The 20,150-nt window shown below is 43.5% G+C and overlaps 1 protein-coding gene across 1 annotated transcript in view; it reads right to left on the reverse strand.

Annotated features, from left to right (window-relative positions):
• TBXAS1 (thromboxane A synthase 1) overlaps positions 1-11,927 on the reverse strand; it is a 143,366-nt gene extending 131,439 nt beyond the window's left edge. Inside the window, 1 exon segment of the mRNA XM_023530283.1 lies at positions 11,468-11,927. Within this exon segment, the coding sequence (XP_023386051.1) occupies positions 11,468-11,556 (89 nt within the window). The 5' untranslated portion in view covers positions 11,557-11,927.
• Between the last annotated feature and the right edge of the window lie 8,223 nt (positions 11,928-20,150).

Genomic DNA, 20,150 nt, shown 5'->3' on the forward strand with positions numbered 1-20,150 from the left:
AGCCCCTGCCCTCAGGGGCTTATTGTCAAGCTAGGAAGAGGACACGTGCATGAACAACAAAATAATATAGTGAATGCCAAGGTAGCAGTAGACACAGCCAGCGCTGATGGGGTTCAAAGGGGGCAGGGTCATTGAGGGCTGGCCCGGTTAAGGAGAACTTCAAGAGGAGTGACATTTGGATAAGGTTCGGAAGGATGGGTAGGATGGAGTTAAACAGAGAGGGGAGGACATTCAGGCAGCAGGGACCGTGGTGTGCGAAGTGTACAGAGAAGGTGGGGCATGTCGTAGGTAAGCAGGAGGCAAGAGCCAGGAGGATGATAGGGCGCCTCTCAGCTCCGAATGTGGAGGCGGCTGCTGCTTTGGGTGCATAGCGTTGGCCCTCCCCAGGGTGTCTGTGTGTAATGCTTGAAAAATAGGATTTGAGTTGAAGCCACTATTTGTAGAGGTTGGCCTTGCTTTCAGGTCATCTCTGACACCGTTCATTTTTTCCAGACACCTTTGGGTGGGGTGGGGGGGAAGACCATCTTCTTTCTGGGACCATGCTCAGGAATTGCTGTCTACTGAGGCGAAGCTAAGAAGCTCACTTTTGCGAGGACATATGGAGGTTAGGATGTCCCTGCAGTGTGGCCCAGGACCACAATCTGTGAGGAGGCCAAGGACAACTGAGAGAGTGGAGGGATCTGGGGATGTTCCCACTCAGATGACACTCCTCCCTTGCTCCACCACACAGGAAGTTGTGCAATGTCACATATTTCTGGCAAACCAGGAACAAAGCTTTTCTTAATAATTGATGTGCCCCCATCAGCACTTTTTAAATAGAACAAAAAATCATCAGATTTGTATGGAGGCACAAAAGACCCTGAATTTCCAAAGCCATCATGAGAAAAAAGGACGAGGCTGGAGGCATCACTCTGCCTGACTTAACTTATACTACAAAGCGACAATAAAATGACACGATATTGGCAGAAACACACACACACAGACCAGTGGAACAGAATGGAGAGTCCAGAGGTAAACCCCCATTTATATGGGCAAATAATTTTCGACAAAGAAGCCAAAAACATACGATGGAGAAAGGAAAGCCTCTTCAATAAATGGTGTTGGGAAAACTGAAAAGCCACCTGCAAATCAATAAGACTAGACTGTTTTCTATCACCACACACCAAAATTAACTCAAAATGGATTAAGGACCTGAATATAAGACCTGAAACAATAAATTGCATTGAAGAAAACATAGGTACTAAACTCATGGACTTTAGACTTAAAGAGGATTTTATGAATTTGACCTCAAAGGCAAGGGCAGTAAAAGCAAAAATAAATGAATGGGATTACATCAAACTGAAAAGCTTCTGCACAGCAGGAGAAACCATCAACAAGGCAAATGGAAGAATATATTTGCAAGCAACGCCTTCGATAAGGGCCTAATATACAAAATATACAAAGAACTCATACAACTCAATAACAACAAAAACTAACAAACAATCCAATTAAAAAATCGGCAGAGGACCTGAACAGACATTTATCCCAAGAAGATATACAAATGGCTAACAACCATGTGAAAAGATGCTCAACTTCACTAGCTATTAGGGAAATGCAAATCAAAACCACAATGAGATACCATGTCACACCTGCGAAAATGGCTGTGATCAACAGGATAAGTAATAACAAGTGTTGGAAAGGATGCAGAGAAAAAGGAACCCTCATACACTGCTGGTGGGACTGCAAATTGGTACAATTACCATGGAAAACTGGAAACTCCTCAAAAAACTAAGAATTGATCTACCATATGATCCTGCAATCCCTCTACTGGGTGTTTACCCAAAAGACTTGAAAACATACATCCAAAAAGATATTTGCACACCGATGTTCATAGCAGCATTATTCATGGTGATTAGGACATGGAAGAAACCGAAGTGTCCTATGATAGATGATTAGATAAAGAAGCTGAGGTACAATGGAATATTACTCAGCTATAAGAAGAGATGAAATACTGCCATTTGCAACAATGTGGCTGGACCTTGAGATAATCATGCTAAGCGAAATAAGCCAGACAAAAAAAGTTGAAGACTACATGATATCACTTATATGTGGGATATAAACCTGAAAGCAACAAACAAACAGAACAAACAGAGACTCACAGACATGGACAATAGACTAGTGGTTACCAGAGTGTAGGGTGGTGGTTGGAGGTAGATGGGGTCAAAGGGGTCAAATATGTGGTGACAGAAAGAAATCTAAGGGTGGTCAATATATAATGCAATATATATGTATGACTCACTTTTGAATCGTACTCTTGAAACATTGGATTTTGTTAATGTTACCGTAATAAATTTAAAAAATTATTTAAAAAAATAATTGAACTGTCAATCCACGACGGTGCGAGCACCTTCCCCTTATCCCTTCTCTTCCCAAAATCTTGTCTCCATGTGCAGATGTACATTATTTTTGTAATCAGAAACAGGTCCCTGTAACACTGCGGAGGTTCCAAAAAATGCGGCACTTACTCTCAGTGGCAAATGACTGACAGCCTCTTAGGTTGGTCATTATGGTATTCAGGAATGGCGGGAACGGTTCATTCAACAGATGTATTTCTAGAAGAGCCACTGTCCTCCCAAGGAAAGTGGCCCCAAGCGTTTATTCAAGCAGCTCAGTAAGACACCAACGAAATTTAGATGACTTCTTTTGTTAATAGAATAAATGAGAGTCTTCTTTCATCTCTGCCCTAAGAGTAGATGCTACCAGAAGCCTGAATTCCTTACCAGATGAGAAAAAGTATGACCATAAGTATTAAGACTATTGCTGTGTTCTTTAAAATAAACAAACAAACAAAGAAAACTAAGTACAATGCATATATACCCTTCTATAGAATTCCCAGGCTTCCAGAACCTCTGAGTAAACAAGTCTTATTATGTTATAATCACATTTTTGTTGTGGATTAAAAATAATACTAACCAGCCTAATCACCTGTTTGTCCAGATCTGGGCTGCTTTTAAAAAACAGTCCATTCTCAATAGAGATGACAATCTCTTGCCTTGAGGGCTATCAGAAAACTGAATCTAGACACCCAGGACCATTCCCACAGAAAAGTGTTAAGAATGTGTTTTCTGATTGGGGCATATCTGCAGTAAAGGTTTAGCCTATCAGGAAAATGCCTTTGAAGGTCATAAAATTCATTTGGCTGTATAAGTTCTGGTGCGTATGCTAAAATAATCAGTCACGTTACTTTATAGTCACACCTCGTACTCTCGTTCTGGAAAATCAATAAAGCCAGGGGAAGGCTAGGGATATTGTGTATAACTGTTTAAAAGAGAGAAAACAAAAAAATAATATTCTGTGAAAATGGTCCTCGAGGAAGCACAGACCTAGTTTTCATAAGCAGGCTCAATTTTATCTCCAGCTCATCACTGAGTTATTAAACCAAAGTGCCCATCATCTCCTAGACAAAAAATACAAAAAATTAAAAAAAGGGAAACAGCACACATCCTTCACTAGATGCTCTGGGGCACTGAAAATTATCCACGGCCTTTAAAATGTATTTCTAAAATGTGTCCATTATTCACACTCTTAATGACATTTTTCCACCAAATGTTATAAACCTGGATGTCGCCTTCGCCTGTGATACTTCCCCACCTGAAATGGTCTCCTTCCCCTCCTCTGCCAAATCAAGTTTTCCCTGCATTTCAGGACCCAGCCACCTTCGACTGGCTGGCGACGCAGAGAAGCCCAAAGACTGGGACAAGGAGGCAAAATGCAGGAGTCGTACACGGGGCTACAACGGGGCCCCTAAAAGCTGCTTTATGGGAGCATTTCCAGGCTCCTAAGACACCTTCTCAGTGCCACAGGAACTGCCACTGAGGATGAGTAGGGCATCCGGGTGGAAGAGGGAGCACGTGCGTTTTATCTGACTTGCTTTTCAGCAGCAACACCTAGGTTTGTGCAAGAGCGTCAATCTCTAAAGCAGTCATGGTGCATGGGTCTAAAAGGCACTCGGTTGTCGTCTGCACTGGCTGCCCACGCCACACAGCAAGTGCTTTGGCAGCATTCCTGATGGACGCTGAGGGGCACTCACAGCCCCCAAGGCCATTGCCAGACAGCTGTGGTTACCCGTTTACTTTGATGTTGAACTGGAGCCAACCCCACCCGTTGGCCTCACTTTGCCCTCTAGACTCCGTACCCTCCATGTCTCAAAGTAAACATCGTCAACCCTGAAGCCTCAGAACTTAAGAGGGATCATTGCCGTGTTTCATTCCTCTGTTCAGCAGCCTCTCCACATCCACCAGGCTGTGCAGCCGCCTAACTGCTGACGTATCTGACCACTCTTTTCAAGGGAATGTCCCAAGCAAGGGTCTTGATTGCCCTTCTCACTTTAGCCATAAGCAGCATTACTTACTTAAATAAGTTTAGGAAACACTGAGTTAAATAAAGTTAAATGGTTACTTTACTATAGAACCTTTCAAGGACTTTGACATGCTGTGAGTCTCCAAGAAGGGCCTTATCCTTGATTATATTTAACTTCCCAAACATTTTCAGGAACAGAACTAGGGAAGAGGTCATTAAACTGATCTTCACGCTGCAAATACTCACTTCTGTGGCTGCATGTCCCTATCTCTACCTCCGATTATAACAAGGAACACCTCAGTGGCTTCCTCGTTCTAACAAGTTCAAGGCTTCTCAGCTGGCTGCCACATTCCATCCCAATGGTTTTTCCCCAGCTTTACTGATGTATAATTGACAAATAAAAATTACATATATTTAAGGTGTACTACTTGGTGTGTTCATATATGTATACCTTGTGTAATGATTTTCACAATCAAGTAAATTAACATATCGATAACTTCACATAGTTACCATTTGTCCATGTGTGTATTAAAAACACATAAGATTTACAGATCTTAGCAAATTTCAAGCATAATACATTATTAGGAACTATAGTTACCATGCGGTACAGTAGATCACTAGACTTTATCTTATAACTGAAAATTTGTGCCTTTTGACCGACATCTTTCCATTTCCCCCACCTTCCAGCCCCTGGCAACTACCATTCTACTTTCTACTTCTATGAGTTTGACTTTTTTATATTTCATATATATTTTGTGCAATATATGCCTTTCTGTGTCTGGCTTACTTCGTTTAGCATAATGCCCTCCAAGTTCATCCACGTTGTTGTAAATGGCGGAATTTTCTTCTTTTTGAAAGCTAAATAATATATCATTGTGTGCGTGCGCCATATCTTCTTTATTCATTCACTTATTGATGGACACTTACGTTGTGTCCATCAATGTCTTGGCTACTGTGAATAATGCTGCAGTGAACATGGGAGTTCAGATGTCTCTTCGAGATGCTGATTCATTTCCTTTGGATAAATACTAAGAAGTGAGATTGCTGGATCATATCGTAGTTCTATTTTTAATTTTTCGGGGAATGTCCATCCTGTTTTCCATAATGACTGCACCAATTTACATCCCACCAGCCATGTGCAGGCCCTCCCTTTGTTCTACAGCCTTGCCAACACTTGTCTTTTTGTTGACAGCTGTCCTAACAGGTTTAGGTGATGTCTGTTGTGCTTTTGATTTGCATTTCCCTGATGACTAGTGATGTTGATCACCTTTTCATGTACCTGTTGGCCGTTGGTATTGTCTTCTTTGGAAAAATGTCTATTGAGAGACGTTGCCCATTTTTTGATTGGTGGGTTGTTTTTTTTTGTTGTTGTTCGTTTGCTTGTTTTTGCCTATGGAGTTGTATAAGTTCCGTTATAATTTGGGTTTTAACCCCTTATCAGATAGATGGTTTGCAATACTTCCTCCCATTTCACAGGTTCTCTTTTCATTTCGTCGATTGTTTCTTTTGCCGTGCAGAAGCTCTTTAGGTTGTTGCAGTCCTATTTGTTTATTTTTTTATCTTTTGTTGCCTGTGCTTTTCAGGTCATATTTAAACAAATCGTTGCCAAGACCAATGTCAAGGGGCTGCTTCCCTACGTTTTCTTTTAGAAGCATTTCTTTTAGTTTTCTTTTAGGAGTGATCTACAGATTGATTTAAGTCTTTAATCCATTTCAAGTTAATTTTTGTGTATGGTTAAAAGATAAGAGTTCAATTTCATTCTTTTTATGTGTTTATCCAATTTTCCCAGCATCATTTATTGAAGAGACTTTCATTTCCCCATTGTATTATATTCTTGGCTTTTTTTGTCAGAAATTGACCACCAAAAAATTAATTGACCACGTATGCATCAGTTTATTTCTAGGTACTTTGTTCTGTTCCGTTGGTCTATGTGTTGTTGTTTTTTAATGCCAGTATCAGACTGTTTGTTTTGACAACTATAGCTTTTACTATAATTTGAAATCAGGAAGTGTGGTGCCTCTAGCTTTGTTCTTCTTTTTCAATATTGCTTTGTTTATTCAGAGTCTTTTATGGTTTCAGTGGAAAATGCCTTTGGAATTTTCATAGGAATTGCATTGAATCTATAGATGACCTTAGGTAGTATGGGTATTTAACAATATTAATTCTTCTGATCCATGAATACACGATATATTTCCATTTATCTGTGTCTTAAACTTTTTCATCAGTATCTTATAATTTTCAGTGTACAGATCTTTTTTTATCCTAGATTAAATTTATTCCTAAGTATTTTATTAGTTTTTATGCTATTGAAAATAGGAATGTTTTCTTTATTTTTTTTCAGATAGTTTGTTGTATGCATATAGAAACACAACTGATTTTTGTATGTTGGTTTTGTATCCTGCCACGTTACTGAATTCGTCAATTAGTTCTGACAGTTTTTTAGTGGTGTCTTTATGACTTTGTATATGTATAAGATCATGTGATCTACAAACAGAGACAGTTTTACTTCTTCCTTTTTAATGTAGATGCCTATTATTTCTTTTTCTTGACAATTGCTCCAGGTAGGACAATTGCTCCGGGTAGAACTAATTGCTCCAGGTAGGACTTCCAGCGTTATGTTGAATAAAAGTGGTAACAGCAGGCATCCTTATCTTGTTCCTGATCTTAGAGGAAAAGCTTTCAGCTTCTCACTGTTAAGTATGATGTGAGGTGCGGGCTTGTCATATATGGCCTTTCTTATGTCGAGGTGCATTCCTTCTGTACCTAATTCGTTGAGAGTTTTTATCATGAAAGGAAGTCGAATCGAATTTTGTCAAATGTTTTTTCTGCGTCGATCGAGATGATCATACAATTTTTGCGCTTCATTCTATTAATGTGGGGTATCCCACTTATGGATTTACGTATGTCAAACCATCCTTGCATTCCAGGGAGCAGCGATTTCTTTTAAATATGGTGTGAGACTAGTAGTGGGTCTAGAATTAGAACCCAGTTCTCCCACATGTAAAGCAGGCTCTCTGAGAAAGAAACTTTTAGGTACAGCGAGGAACTTTTCTGCTATAGTCAAGTCTTAATGACCAATCATATTTTACTTTCACCCGGTCTTAGATTAGAACACTAACTCACTCTGATTCCTGTCTTAACGTCCAATTGACCTATACCTCTGGGTCTTGGGCTCTGAGCCTAAAATGCAGCTTGGCACTTGAAAGCCCTTCTACCTTCCCAGCACGCCTTCTCAGCCTCTACCATATTCATGTATTTACTTGCTGTAACTGTTTAGCTACTTAATGGAACAGCCATGTTTACCTTTATCACTGCCTCATCGGCCAAGAAGCTCCCCCATGACTCCGGATTCCCCTGTACATTCTACCCTCCTGGTAGAAGCAGGGAAATTACAGTCCCCAAACCTCCATGCTCAAAGCATAAAACTATTTTCTTCTTCACTACTAGAGAGAACCAATTTCCTACTTTTTTTGATCAAGTTCCTCTTTTTTTTGATCAGCTACTCATACTCATTAAAGAACTATGGAAGATGAAGAAAGACTAAGAAATAGAAATCACCCATAATCCCACCACCAAAAGAAAACCACTATTAATATTTGAGCTATTGCCTTATACTCTTTCTTAGAGAATAAAGAAATCTTTATCTTACCGACAGGAATCCAGCTGCCAGTTCTTAGGTGTGCTTGAGATTTTCAATGCACTAGAAGTGAAGGTTGCCTCTAGCAATATCCAACTCATACCACTTATTTCTTGTACATCAAATCTCTTTCAGGAGTAAGAATTTCAAACAATTTTACATAGAAAAATGAGTTTTTAAAATGTTTTATGACATGCGTTAATCACCTTCGCTGTGCTTCATGTACTTCTAGCTAGCATAGTCTACGTTTCCAGCTCCATCTCCAGCCCCAGCGGAGCAGCTCTCATCAACTTCTACCCCAATTCACGGCATTCAGCCACCTAACTGTCAATCCAAATGATCATCATTGAAAAACCATATCAAATGCAGTTTGGGGAAAACTATCAAAATGTATTATGCCTATTTTACAGTGGCCTCTTTTTAAACAAAATCAACTCTTTTGTCTTTTTTCCAAATTCACACACTTAAAAATTAAGAAGTGTTTATTAGGTACACGCTCTGGTCTCTGCTCTGCTGAGTGAGTGGGGGGCCACAAAAACAGTACACCTGCCACAATTAGGGAAGTGGTTAAAAAGTTGGTACAAACTGAGAACACAATAGGTTTTCAGGAAAGCGGGTAATTCATGTGGGCAAAAGAATTAAGATTTGTACTGAGCTGTGAAGGATAAGAGAAGAACCAGCAAGAAAAATACCAGCAGAGATTAGAGGCTGGAATTAGCCTTTAGCCAACATTTATTAGGCACCAAGTACGTGCCAGGCATTGTGAGAGAAAGAGAGAGGAAGAGACAGGTGATTAAAGCAGCACTGTGGGGGGCTTGTAAGTGCCTTGGGCAAGCAGGAAAAGCTTTCCTGAAGAGAGGCCTTTGGCTTAGCATCGAACAAAAGAGGGGACCGGGGTTCCAAGCATGGGGACTGGCGAGGGCACAGGCGCTGGCAGACCACAAACAGCACAGAATGTGGGTGGGAGAGAGGGGAGATGAGGCTGCTGGAGGAGGCAGGAGCCAAACCTTAAGTCCTGGATGCAGGGCTGATAAATGTGTACTTCTCAACATTACCCCAAATGCTAGGAGACCACCTGTGCCATGGGCAGACGTTTCTAGAAATATAATGAGACATGATACCTCGCCTCTGCCCTGAGAGAACTCACAGGCTGGTGGAGGAGGCAAGAAGCAATCTTGGCATCCCTCATGATTTTACCTTCTCAGAGTTCAGGCTCTCCATTGCAATCTTTCCTGGCCCGATAGCAGGTGTAGCTCTTGGGGAAAGACTAAGGAGCTTAAATGTCCAGGACTTGCCACCCTCCACGATCACCCCAGGGGCAAGAGGGCGGTGAGTGTCTCTCCACTTCCAGCTCCCCGAGCTCCCCTCTCTCTCCCACAAGAACCCTCTCTCAAGAAACTGAAGAGGGACAGAGACCCAGAGGCTACTTAGAGTCCTGCCTGGAACAGGACAGTTGACAGCCCAAAGATGGTTTCCCTGAATTGCATCAAGGGACAGACCTAAGAGTACCAGAGCCATGGCCACTCCCTCCTGCCACCGCGTGTCCTTCGGCAGTGTTCTCTCCAGATGTTGAGCTTACCCTAGACCCTCCGTGTCTCCCCCTGCCTTGGGCATCAGATCCAGACTCCCTCTTTCCTGACCTTGTCACTCCATGCCTGGCACACATTAACAGATCACTAAATATTTTCGTGATAACAAATGGAAGTCGGCTCTCGCTTGCTGTTTGCCACCTCTAATCTCCGTGTCTTTGACCCAGGTTATTAACGTGGCCGCGGGAACAGATTCCAAATGCACAGCTGCCTGGCCGAACGGCACGGCCTTATTGTCTGTGACTCTCTGATTTACGCCGATGATAAACACCCAGCGACGGCAGCTTATCAGTCAGGACACACAGCCCTTTCCATGACCAGAGCGGCATTAATGTATGCAGTTCATTCATTCATCCTTTCATTCGTCAAACATTTATCAAGGCCATACTGTATGCCTGGCACTCACTAAGCTGGGAGTTAAGAATAAAGAAATGAAAAAGACACAATAGAGACAGAAAGAAACATGTAGGAAAGTATATAATATAAACACTCATGCCGTGAGATCGCCTGGAGGACTCAAGTGGGACACGCTTTGAGAATCACAGTCAAAGCATAGCTATTGATGAGAAATTAGTTTTAATAAGCACATTAATAAGAAATTGAAAGTCTACCTAAAGCACCGAAGACTTAATGTTCCTCTGTGTTTAGGTTACATGGATAGTTAATTATAGTGGCTGACATCTACTAAGCACCTACTAGATGTCAGGCACTGCGCTGTACGTGTCACCGAGCACAGAAACTGTTGAGACGGATGGGTGGGTTGTGGGCAGAGGGCTACCATTTGCCTCTGGTTTTGTAGATGGCTGGTCTCAACACAAGATAAGCTGCATCGCGATAGAAAAGTTCAAAAGATAATTAAACCAGTTAAAAAGCAGAACGGCACTGGGACCGAAGCTGGGTTTCAGAATCAGTTTGCAAGAAATAATTTCATCATCACAGAACATCAAACGTGAATTCCATTTTCAGCTATGCAAATTCTAAAAGAATAACACCTCGCATTTGCATAATGCTTGATGCTTTTCAAAGTGCTTTCCCAGTTATTAATCTAGAGGAGGCTTTATTACCACCGGAAACATAAATTAAAATTCTGTTCAAACTCGAGTTCTCCATTATTTTTTCCACTTTTCCCCTCAAACACCGGAGCCGCCTAAATCCAGGTGCTTATGACTGAGTCACTTTAATAAATTGAACCGACAAGGTGAACATGCATAAATGTTGCATTTTGCGGGGCCTTCGATCAAGCCAGACCTTCGAAGACCCCCTGTTGAATTAACGAAATCACAGGGAGTTATTCTCAGCTCACATCCGAGATCCTTTCAGGGTCTCAGACTTTGTGGGCACGGCCTGCGCTGTGTTCGCAGGAATCTGCTTCCTTCTATCAAATATTAGAAAACAAGGAAATTAGTTCCACCAGTTTGTCCTTAAGCCTCCAGAAACCCCTGTCAGTGACTTCCCGCAAAATAGCCCACAGTGCCAGAGGCTCCTGTGTCCTCTTGGTTTTTAACGTAACATGAACCAAGTGGCTGAATCGGCTGTAAATCCAACATGGGGAGAAGATTTAAGAAAAACAACCTGAGGAGATATGATGGCTTGCATGGAAATACTTCTCCCCAAACCTTTCCAATGTGTTTCTTTTTCCATCTCTTTCAAACTTAATTATGTGCAGCATTCTCAGTCACTGAATCACCAGCCTTTCCTGACACCTCAATCTCATGCATTTTAGCGAAAGATTAACCTGGCTGTTTGCTTTTAATTCTGAAGCTGTGTTAATACTCAACTCCCTCTAGATTAGAAAAGAAAAAAAAAAACACACTCCCACATACCCCACCCTGGTTCCAGCAAGGCTCCAGGGCTGCCATTTCCGACAATGTCACAGTCCCTGGAACGTGCTGGCCTCACTTACCATTTCAGGAGAGCCAAGAGGACCACAGAGAGGGCCACTGTCAGCATGGGGCCGTTCACTTCCAGTGTGAGGAAGCCCAAGACTCCCATTGTTCCCCAGAGACCCTAGAGGGGTGACCTCCAGAAGACAGATGGCAGCTGATCGCCTGTCGTTACAGGAACCGCAGCCTGCAGATGAAGAAGGAAGAGGCAACCAAGAAAACATCACATTAAGCGGGTCCCCAAAATGCGCTCTTGCTCAGAGTGTCTCCTTCTAAAGAGGAAGGAAGAGGAGGGAAAAACAAAGGGTTTCAGTGTAAGGCAATGAATCAGCAGCTTTACTTTCTTGATGACTACGCTGTCAATAAACATTTATGTTAACTTCTCTGGGAAGCAGCAGCAGAACTGGCCCCACGTTGGCTGAGAAACAAAATGGTCACAACCATAGATTTCTCCTCTGACAAGTCATCCCTGAAGAAAGACTTCTCTAACAAAATAAAATAAAATAATAATAATAATAATAATAATAATAATAATAATAATATTAATTCATAATTAAATGAAGACTCTGAATATCCCAGAAAAACTGGGGGCAGACAGCAGCTTGACAAGAAATGCTGACCCCACTGAGAACGTTCGCCCCACAAAGTTCATTGGTTCCTGGGGTCTCATGACCTCTCTGGGGTCAGAGGTGGCTGATGGCCGGCTGTTGGAACAGACCAGAAATCTTGCCTCAGATCAGCACTCTCATCCTGAGTTGGAGGATTTCTTAAATGTCTAAAAGCGCATCCATAGACTTACATATGGCACCTTTGTTCCAGCTCTGAGCTTATCTGACTGACTAAAGAAGGCTGATTTGCTTATTAGTCATCGTAGTTCACCCTGAGTAATGGGGAGGGTTTATTGGAGCACAGTGGCCAGCCGAGGGGAGCATCTGGGAAGAGGCGGAGACAGAGGCCAGACAGCACAGAGCCATGATGAGAAGCTTGTGCTTCATTTTATGTGCCACTCAAGGTTTTAATATGGTCGTGTTTATGTTTGTTAAAATCATTCTGGCTACACGTGAAGAATTCATTGCAAGGGAGCAAGAGTTAAAAAGAAGGGAGGCTACTTAGGAGACTTTTGCATTCATGATGAGTCGATGCTGTTCAGACTACAGTAGGGATGGGAGACGGAAAGAAGTAGATGAACTTGAAATACGTTTTAGGGGTGGAGTCTGCAGAATTTCCTGGTGGATGGGATGTGAAAGGGAAAGGGAAGGAGGGGACACGTGTGACTCCCAGTTTTCTGACTTAATCTATGGGTGTATAGGGTGCCGTTTATTGAGATGCAGAAGATGGGGAGTTGTTGGGAAAGTCAAGAGTTTACTTTGGGTCCTGAGACACCTGGGAGACATCTGAGCGGGACTGTCAAGTAATCTCAGCTGAAAATGTAAATAATAATGAATAATGCTAATGCTATTTATGGAATACTTACTACATGCTAGTTACTATTCTAAGAGCGTTCGTACGTGTTAACCGCTTAATCCTCATAAACAACCCGATGAGGTAAAGCTTATTAACCCCATTTTATAGATGAAGAAACTGGGGCATGGGATGGAGGACTCCAAAACCCATTCTCTTAACAAAAGTTTATAGTCAAATGTGGACGCGGTCAATATACAATTGGTATTTAAATCCAGAGGAATCGGTGAGCTACAGCCACAAATAAAAGAGTGAACCACACAAGTACCAAGTACTTCTCTTTTCTCTGACCATTTGCCCTGCCGCCTTCTTTTGCATTCCTACTTAAGTAGCCCCCAAGAGCTGCAACCATCTGGACCCAAGGGGCCCGTGCTCCAGCCTGGTCCTTTCAGACTTCCCCTCCTCTCTCCATAGACTAGGTCTTCTTTGTCCCATCTGATCAGCGTGTCCTGAGATGTTAAGGGATCTGTGTATTCCCCCTCACGAAACAGAGCTGCACTTCAGCAAGGGGTATCTGAAATATGCTCCTTTCAGCCACAGGAGCCACGGCGTGGAGTGTGGAGGATAGCCAGCCAGCACGGAGAGTGCGAGTTCATCATGGCCGTGGATTCAGAGTTGGAAGGACCACCAGTAGCACTGAGACCATTGGTATCAAAAGGATGCTCAAGAAAGAAAAAAAATTTTTTTTTTGAGATTCGAAGGTCAAATAAAGGTGGGAAATGCTCGTATAAGCATTGAGAAGGAAGTTTATTTGCTGAAAGACCTCTCAGAGAAGCGAACCTGCTGACGTGCCCCGTGATGCTCCAGGCATGGGATGCAGAGAGCAGCACTTCCCATGCGCGTCTGACTGAGGAATCCTTCTTCAGGGACATTCATTAACACATCCCGGATGTGGTATTCTTAGGAACATGCTTTGAGAAATGTTGACCAAGCCCAACTTTTATTTACAGAGGAGGAAATGGGGACCCAGAAAGGAAAAGTAGCTGGTACAAAGTCCCAAAGCTACCTAGTGCTGGGACACAGGTCTCGCATCTCTTTTCAGGCTCTGCATCTAGAATATGCTCCTCACATCTACCCTGTGGACATGTCACCCATACACATGGCACAGGTCCTGCTTCATTCATGGAGACAACTTTGAATGTCGGTGGCCAGCTTAGAGACGTCTGATTTTCTTGAGAGGTTGCCAGCTCTCCTAGTGGCACTGAGTTTATTAATTCATTCCTCTAACTAGTATTTTTGGAGCCCTTCCTATGTGATTTGTGATTTGGAGAGAGAGCATCACTCCCTTTCTACACTTGTCTTAGAGAAGAGATAATATTCAGCGAATTACGGACAGTAAATTAACAGAGATGGAGTAGAAGGGTCAGATATGATAGCTATTAGGGATTTTCATCAGGAGAGTAACATGATTAAGGATGTATTACAATTTTGACATCTATGGCTGGTATGCTTTCAGGATGAAGGGCAGACTGTTACAATGATATTTACCATAATTAAACATTAGACCTTGATTCTCTGGACATTTTCTCTTTAATAATATATCTAGCGAAAACAGTCAACTCTACAGAACTGTTTAAAAAAATCCTACACCCGCAACTCCCAAAGACAAACTCTGTTAACAAATTAATGTCTACCCTCCCATATCTTTTTCTATGCATATATAAACATAGGTATATTTTCAATTTATATGAAAACAAGATCATCATATCCATGACATGCTGCAGATGGCCTTTTTCACTCACCATGTCGTGACCGTCTTTCCACACTCAGAGCTAGGGATAGCCATTTGCTACTTAGGATGGCACCAAATGAGCCCGCCCTCTGTTGAATGGCATTTGAGTTGTTTCCGAGTTTTCCTAACTACAGCGTGGCTGCACTGAACACCCTTGTACACAACACTAGGGATTTGTGTGAGGATGTTCCAAATGACATTCTTACAAGTGACATATATTTCAAAAATGCTGGCACGTGCTACCCTCCGTCAAGGCAGTCTCAATGTCCCTTCCTTTGAGCTGTGTGTCGAGGTGCCATCTATCCCGTTTGGTCAGACACCCCCCTTTTCCAGAGCTTTACCCTTCTTCCTCAACCCGCTCCAAGTCTATTTTTTTTTTTTTTCCTATATCCAGGCAGACACCTCCCCCAGAGTCAGGTCAACTGTTTTGACTTAAGTCTTGTGTTTCTTTTTAAAGCTTTCACTCCATAAATTCTGTGGTATTTCCTCCATGTTCCTGTGTTTAAAATCTGCCCGTACAGATGTCCAAGCGGTGCCTTCCTCCTCTGCCGAAGGTTCCCAGCTGGCCCCGCTAAGCCCGATGTCTCTGGTGAGGTTTGAGGCACTGGGCACGTCCTTTCTGCCATGTGAGACCCCCTAGTAAAAGGACAGAGGGTCTTACGTGACCCTCTGTCCTAGGGTACTAGTAAAAGGAAAGAGTGTTTACGTGATTGGACTTGCTTTTAGAACTACCCTTCAGGAGGTAGACTGGATGGGTCATACCTGACGTGGGGACACCAGCAAAGAGGCCACAGGTCACCTGTGTAAGATGATGGCCTAAATAAAGCAGTAGACCTGGACATGAGCAAGAGAAGGCTGGGTTTTGAGAGTAATGGGAAGGCACAATTAACAGTATTTGGTCATTGGCTGAGTGTAGGGGTGAAGGAGAGGGGGTCGTTGAGGAGAACTCCCCAATATCTGGCTCCATCGATTGAGCCCGTGTGATGCCATATACAACAATAAGGACACGGGGGAAGGAACAAGAGAAAGGATGTTATTGTGGCTTCAGCGGTGAGCAAGCTGAGCTTGAAGTCCCTGGCGGCTACACAGGTTAAAAAAATAAAAAATGCTCAGGAGGTAGCTGGAGAGGTCAGGAGAGAAATCTGAAGTAGAGAAGTAGTTTTAGTTTCGGGAGCCATCTGCATATGGATGGAGCGAAGCCATAAGGATAAAACGGGCCACAGAGAACAGGTAGAGAGCTGAGAAGTGGGCCATGAAGCGACATGGAGAACAGCCATGCAGGAGAGAAGCAGCCAGGACCCTGGAGACACTGAGGAGAGATGATCTGAGGGAGAGAGAGCAGGAAAGCCATCAGAGGGACCCTGTTTTTGAGCTTAAAGGCATAGCTTTTCATTTTCAAAAGAACTGGGTTCAAATCCAGATTGGACGGTCTTGAGAAACTATTTAAGTTCTCCCCTCTTCAGTTTCTCATCTATAAAGCGGGGATAATTAAATATGCTTCACAGGGTTGTTGTGGGGAAACCGAGGTGCCCGTGTGGCATGCTTCGCGTAGCTCAGACATGGAGCAAGCACTCGTGCGTGTGGTCTGTGATTGTCTTTCATGAACGCCACAGAAAGGTGGCTGTAAGAAGCAGGAAATGGCCAAGGGTGGTGACGGTTACAGAAAGGCCAAGTGAAGTGCTTACCAAAGCATCTTTGAATTTGGCAATTAGGTCATTACTGCCAACCCCAGAATGGGATGTGGAGAGACAGAACTGGAGAAATAGAGGCTTGGTAAGGACTGGTCCAGCCTTCTCTGTACATCTCTTTGCCCCACTGATGGAGACATGGGAGAAGGCTGAGATTTGGACCAGCCAGAGCAGAATTTCCAGGTGCCACTATGTGTGGAACCCATGTGAAGCGAGGCCATCTCCTGAGTTAGGAGACCTGTGGGAGACAGCAACCATCTGTGTGTCTGTCCCCCGCCCCACCTGCCATGATAATACAGAACTATCTCTTCTCTTCAAGGTTGCTATGGAGACATGCATAGGTGTGTAAACAGTTTTAAGGTCTATGTCAGATCTCGATTTTATATTGGTTGTGAGGGCAGGGAGCATATTTTATATATCATTGTACTACTACACCACCTGTCACGTTGCAATCTTATCTAGTCTCCTGGCTTTAATTAACATCCACAAGCTGATCACTCTCAAATCTGTTTTCTCCAGCCCATTTCTCATTCCTGAGTTTCAGACTAATATATCCAGCTGTCCACTGGATATCTTCTCATAGATACAACACAGATGTTGCAGACTCAAAATGCCTAAAACTAGGCTCATCATAGCAGCCTCCTTTCTTCATGAACCTCCTTGTCCTCATCCATGTTCCCCATCTCAGTAAATGGTACCCCCTTCCACTTAGCTCCCAAGTCAAAAACTTGGACTTGTCCTTGACTCCTCCTTCTCTCCCAGACCCCCACCTCCCCATCCAGTTCATCACCAAGTCCTTCTGCCTAATCCGTCTCTCTCATGCTGGCCACTTCTCCCTTTATCTATCCATTCTCTCATTCATTCTACTTCATTTCCTTGGCTCAGTAAATGTATTGGCATCTACTCAGTGTTAGATACTATTCTAGGCAATGGGAATATACTGGGGCAGCAAACAAGCTAGATTTCTGATCTCCTAGAGCTTGTATCTAGAGAAGGATCCACCCAAATCTCAGCTGTGTAATATCTCACTAGATTGCAACAAGCTCCTGACAGCCTCCTTGTCTCTTGTTCATTCATTAACATTTACTTGTGGCACTGTGCTGGGTGTGCCTGAGGAATGGAGAGAAGACCAGCATGGCTGGGGCATTGAGAATGGATAATGTAGGAGAGTAAGTAGAGGTCGGAACACCGAAGACCTAGTGGGCCATGTGGACGTGTAATATTTCCTTCCAAAAGGAATGGGAGCCATTGATGGAGGGGCTTTCAGCAGGGGAGTACATGATGTATCTAAGCCAACTGTGTCCCACCTGGTTTCCTTATTAAAATGAGTATGAAGCTCATTAGGTGATAGTCCAACATCTGTACATCGGCATCATCCAGGGGCCCCTGTCATGCAGTGGAGACGCCGAAGCAATGCTGCCATTCAGACCTTGGATGTGCATTTCATCAGAAGGTGAGAGACAACGTGTCGACCACAGGCTGCTCTTGATACTGCTAATCGGACATGGCCCGTCCTGTCGCCTTCACATATCAGCCCTTCTATCAATTTATGTTACCCGCGATCTCAGTTCGTCAGATGTAGCACTTTGAGAATTGTCATCGGATCTCTCCTGGCGCTCCTCGTGGCTGAATATGGCTACATGTTGATGATTAGGCTTCGTCCTGCTTGTGAACGTGGAGAGTCAGCAGATGGCTTGACTGCCTTGAGGCAAGTCTTGGAGCTTTGAGATAAGCTGGTGCTGGGAACAGCCATTTTTTACCTCCTAGTCACTGGGGGTGGGGCAGAGATTGTGGAGACCGACTGCGTGCCCAGAAAGCAGATTTCAGAATCCGCAGAGTTTGGAAGAAGAATGCAATGGTCTTCCAAGCAAGTCAGCACCCCGCAGTCCTAACACGGAGTAAAGAGGGCACCATGACATATGCACGGGGCCCGATAATGGGGAATCCCAAAGCGGAAGACGATCAGAAGTTTGAGCAGCAGGAAATATATACGCGAGCAGATAGTAAGATCACAGTCTCCAGACAGCAATATAGAAATAAGAATTGAGTCCTGGAGAGAAGAGTGGATAGAATAAATGTTGTAACAGGAGCCCCCAAATCTCAAGGGCTTGGCACTGTAGAAGTCTGTTTCTCACTCACCTAACAGTCTAAATGTGGGCGGCCCTCCAAGCAGTGATGCAGGAACACGGGCTCCTTCAATCCCGTGCGTGACCCCGGGCGTCTAACGAACCCCTCAGACGCCTCTGCTGGATCACCTGCAAGCAGCTGGCAAATGGGAAGAAGAAAAAAGATGTGAGGAAGGTTTTTACACGTCAGGCCTGGAAGTGATGTAAACACTCTCGCCTTCATTTCCTTGGCCAAAATTCAGACACGGTCCACATCTACCTGAAAGGAGGCTGGGAAATGGAGTGGGCCCCAGGAGGAAGAAGAAATGAGTTTGGCAAACACATAGCATCCCTGCCACAAGTGGGTCCCATCCTGGATATGTTCCCAAGCCTATAATCCCTGCATAGGAAATAAGCCACTAGAACAGGGTGGGTGGCAGTTGAGTCCCCCACAAAAAGCTAAAGTCCTGTTGTTAGTTCCGAGATCAGGGATAAAGAGGAACTAGCCTTTATGATGATGGAGTGCTGACATCTGACCCAGTTTCCCCAACTTCCTCCCCAGGAGGCTGAGTCTACGCCCGTAGCCCTAGCTGCTAGCTGGGGTTTTACTCCAAATTCACTTCCAGGAGCCTATCCACAGCTCCATGAAGCCATTGGAACCATCCATGTAAGATACTCAACTAGACCCGACTAGACGAGACTAGTTGACCCAACTAGAACCTCTAAGGATGTACTGCTACTTGGATCAAGCCTCGATTTTCCACACCCCAGTGGAGAGTGTGAATCAGAAATATTTACTCTGCCTGAAATCAGCCTCGTAACTTGAACATTTTATCAAGCTCCTGTCTGTAGGGGTCCAATCTCCCTCCCCATCTGCACTGGACCCAAAGTCTTTGAGTTAAACAGAACCATACTGAGATCACATGGAGAATGCATCCTGAGGCCCCTGCCTGCCTATACCTGTGCCCACCTGCGTTATGACAGACCCTGTGTCAACCCATAACCTCACCTTCTCCTAACAGGCCTGATTCCTTCCAGTGCATTTTCAGGACTCAAACTAGATGTCATCTCCTCAAGGAAGGCTCCAGAACCACCCGTGATGATAAATTATACTTGTGTCCTGTCATAGCATCCCAAACTTTCTCCATTGAAGAGTAATTGTATGTCTACATGCTAGATGTAAGCTTTTAAAGAACAGAAACTGTATCTAATTCAACAGCGTATCTCTAGTAGCTAGGAGAAAGTCTGCCTGTCATTCAGTAGGTGTTCATGAAATGTTTGTTGAATGAATGAATGAATGTACTTCTGCCTGTGTTTCAGGTAGCAGCCACCAGATGGCAATAGTGCTCTTTGGATTACGAAGATAGGTGGTAATTAATGCTCTTTCTGCAAGAACACCTGGAATAAATTGAGGTTTAGTCCCCTAATCCAAGCACTTGGTTAACCTTCTATAAATCAGTTCATTGAAATAACCACAAAATTATTTCTCCAGCTAGACTTTCTAAGAAAATATAACAAACGAAATACCATAAAGAAAGGAAGAGGTAGAGAGAAGGCACCATTGAGTCCTCAAGTCCTTGGTGTCATCCTCAGTTTGGTATCATTTAACTCAAAGACCCGAAGGTAGCCATTTGGATTCCTGAGCGTGTGCAATTTCTGAAGCTGTCCCGGCCTGACACCCATGTGGCCGCTTGTACCAGCTTCGTGTTCACTGGCT

Source organism: Pteropus vampyrus, unplaced genomic scaffold, assembly GCF_000151845.1.
Source record: "Pteropus vampyrus isolate Shadow unplaced genomic scaffold, Pvam_2.0 Scaffold48, whole genome shotgun sequence".
NCBI lineage: Eukaryota > Metazoa > Chordata > Mammalia > Chiroptera > Pteropodidae > Pteropus > Pteropus vampyrus.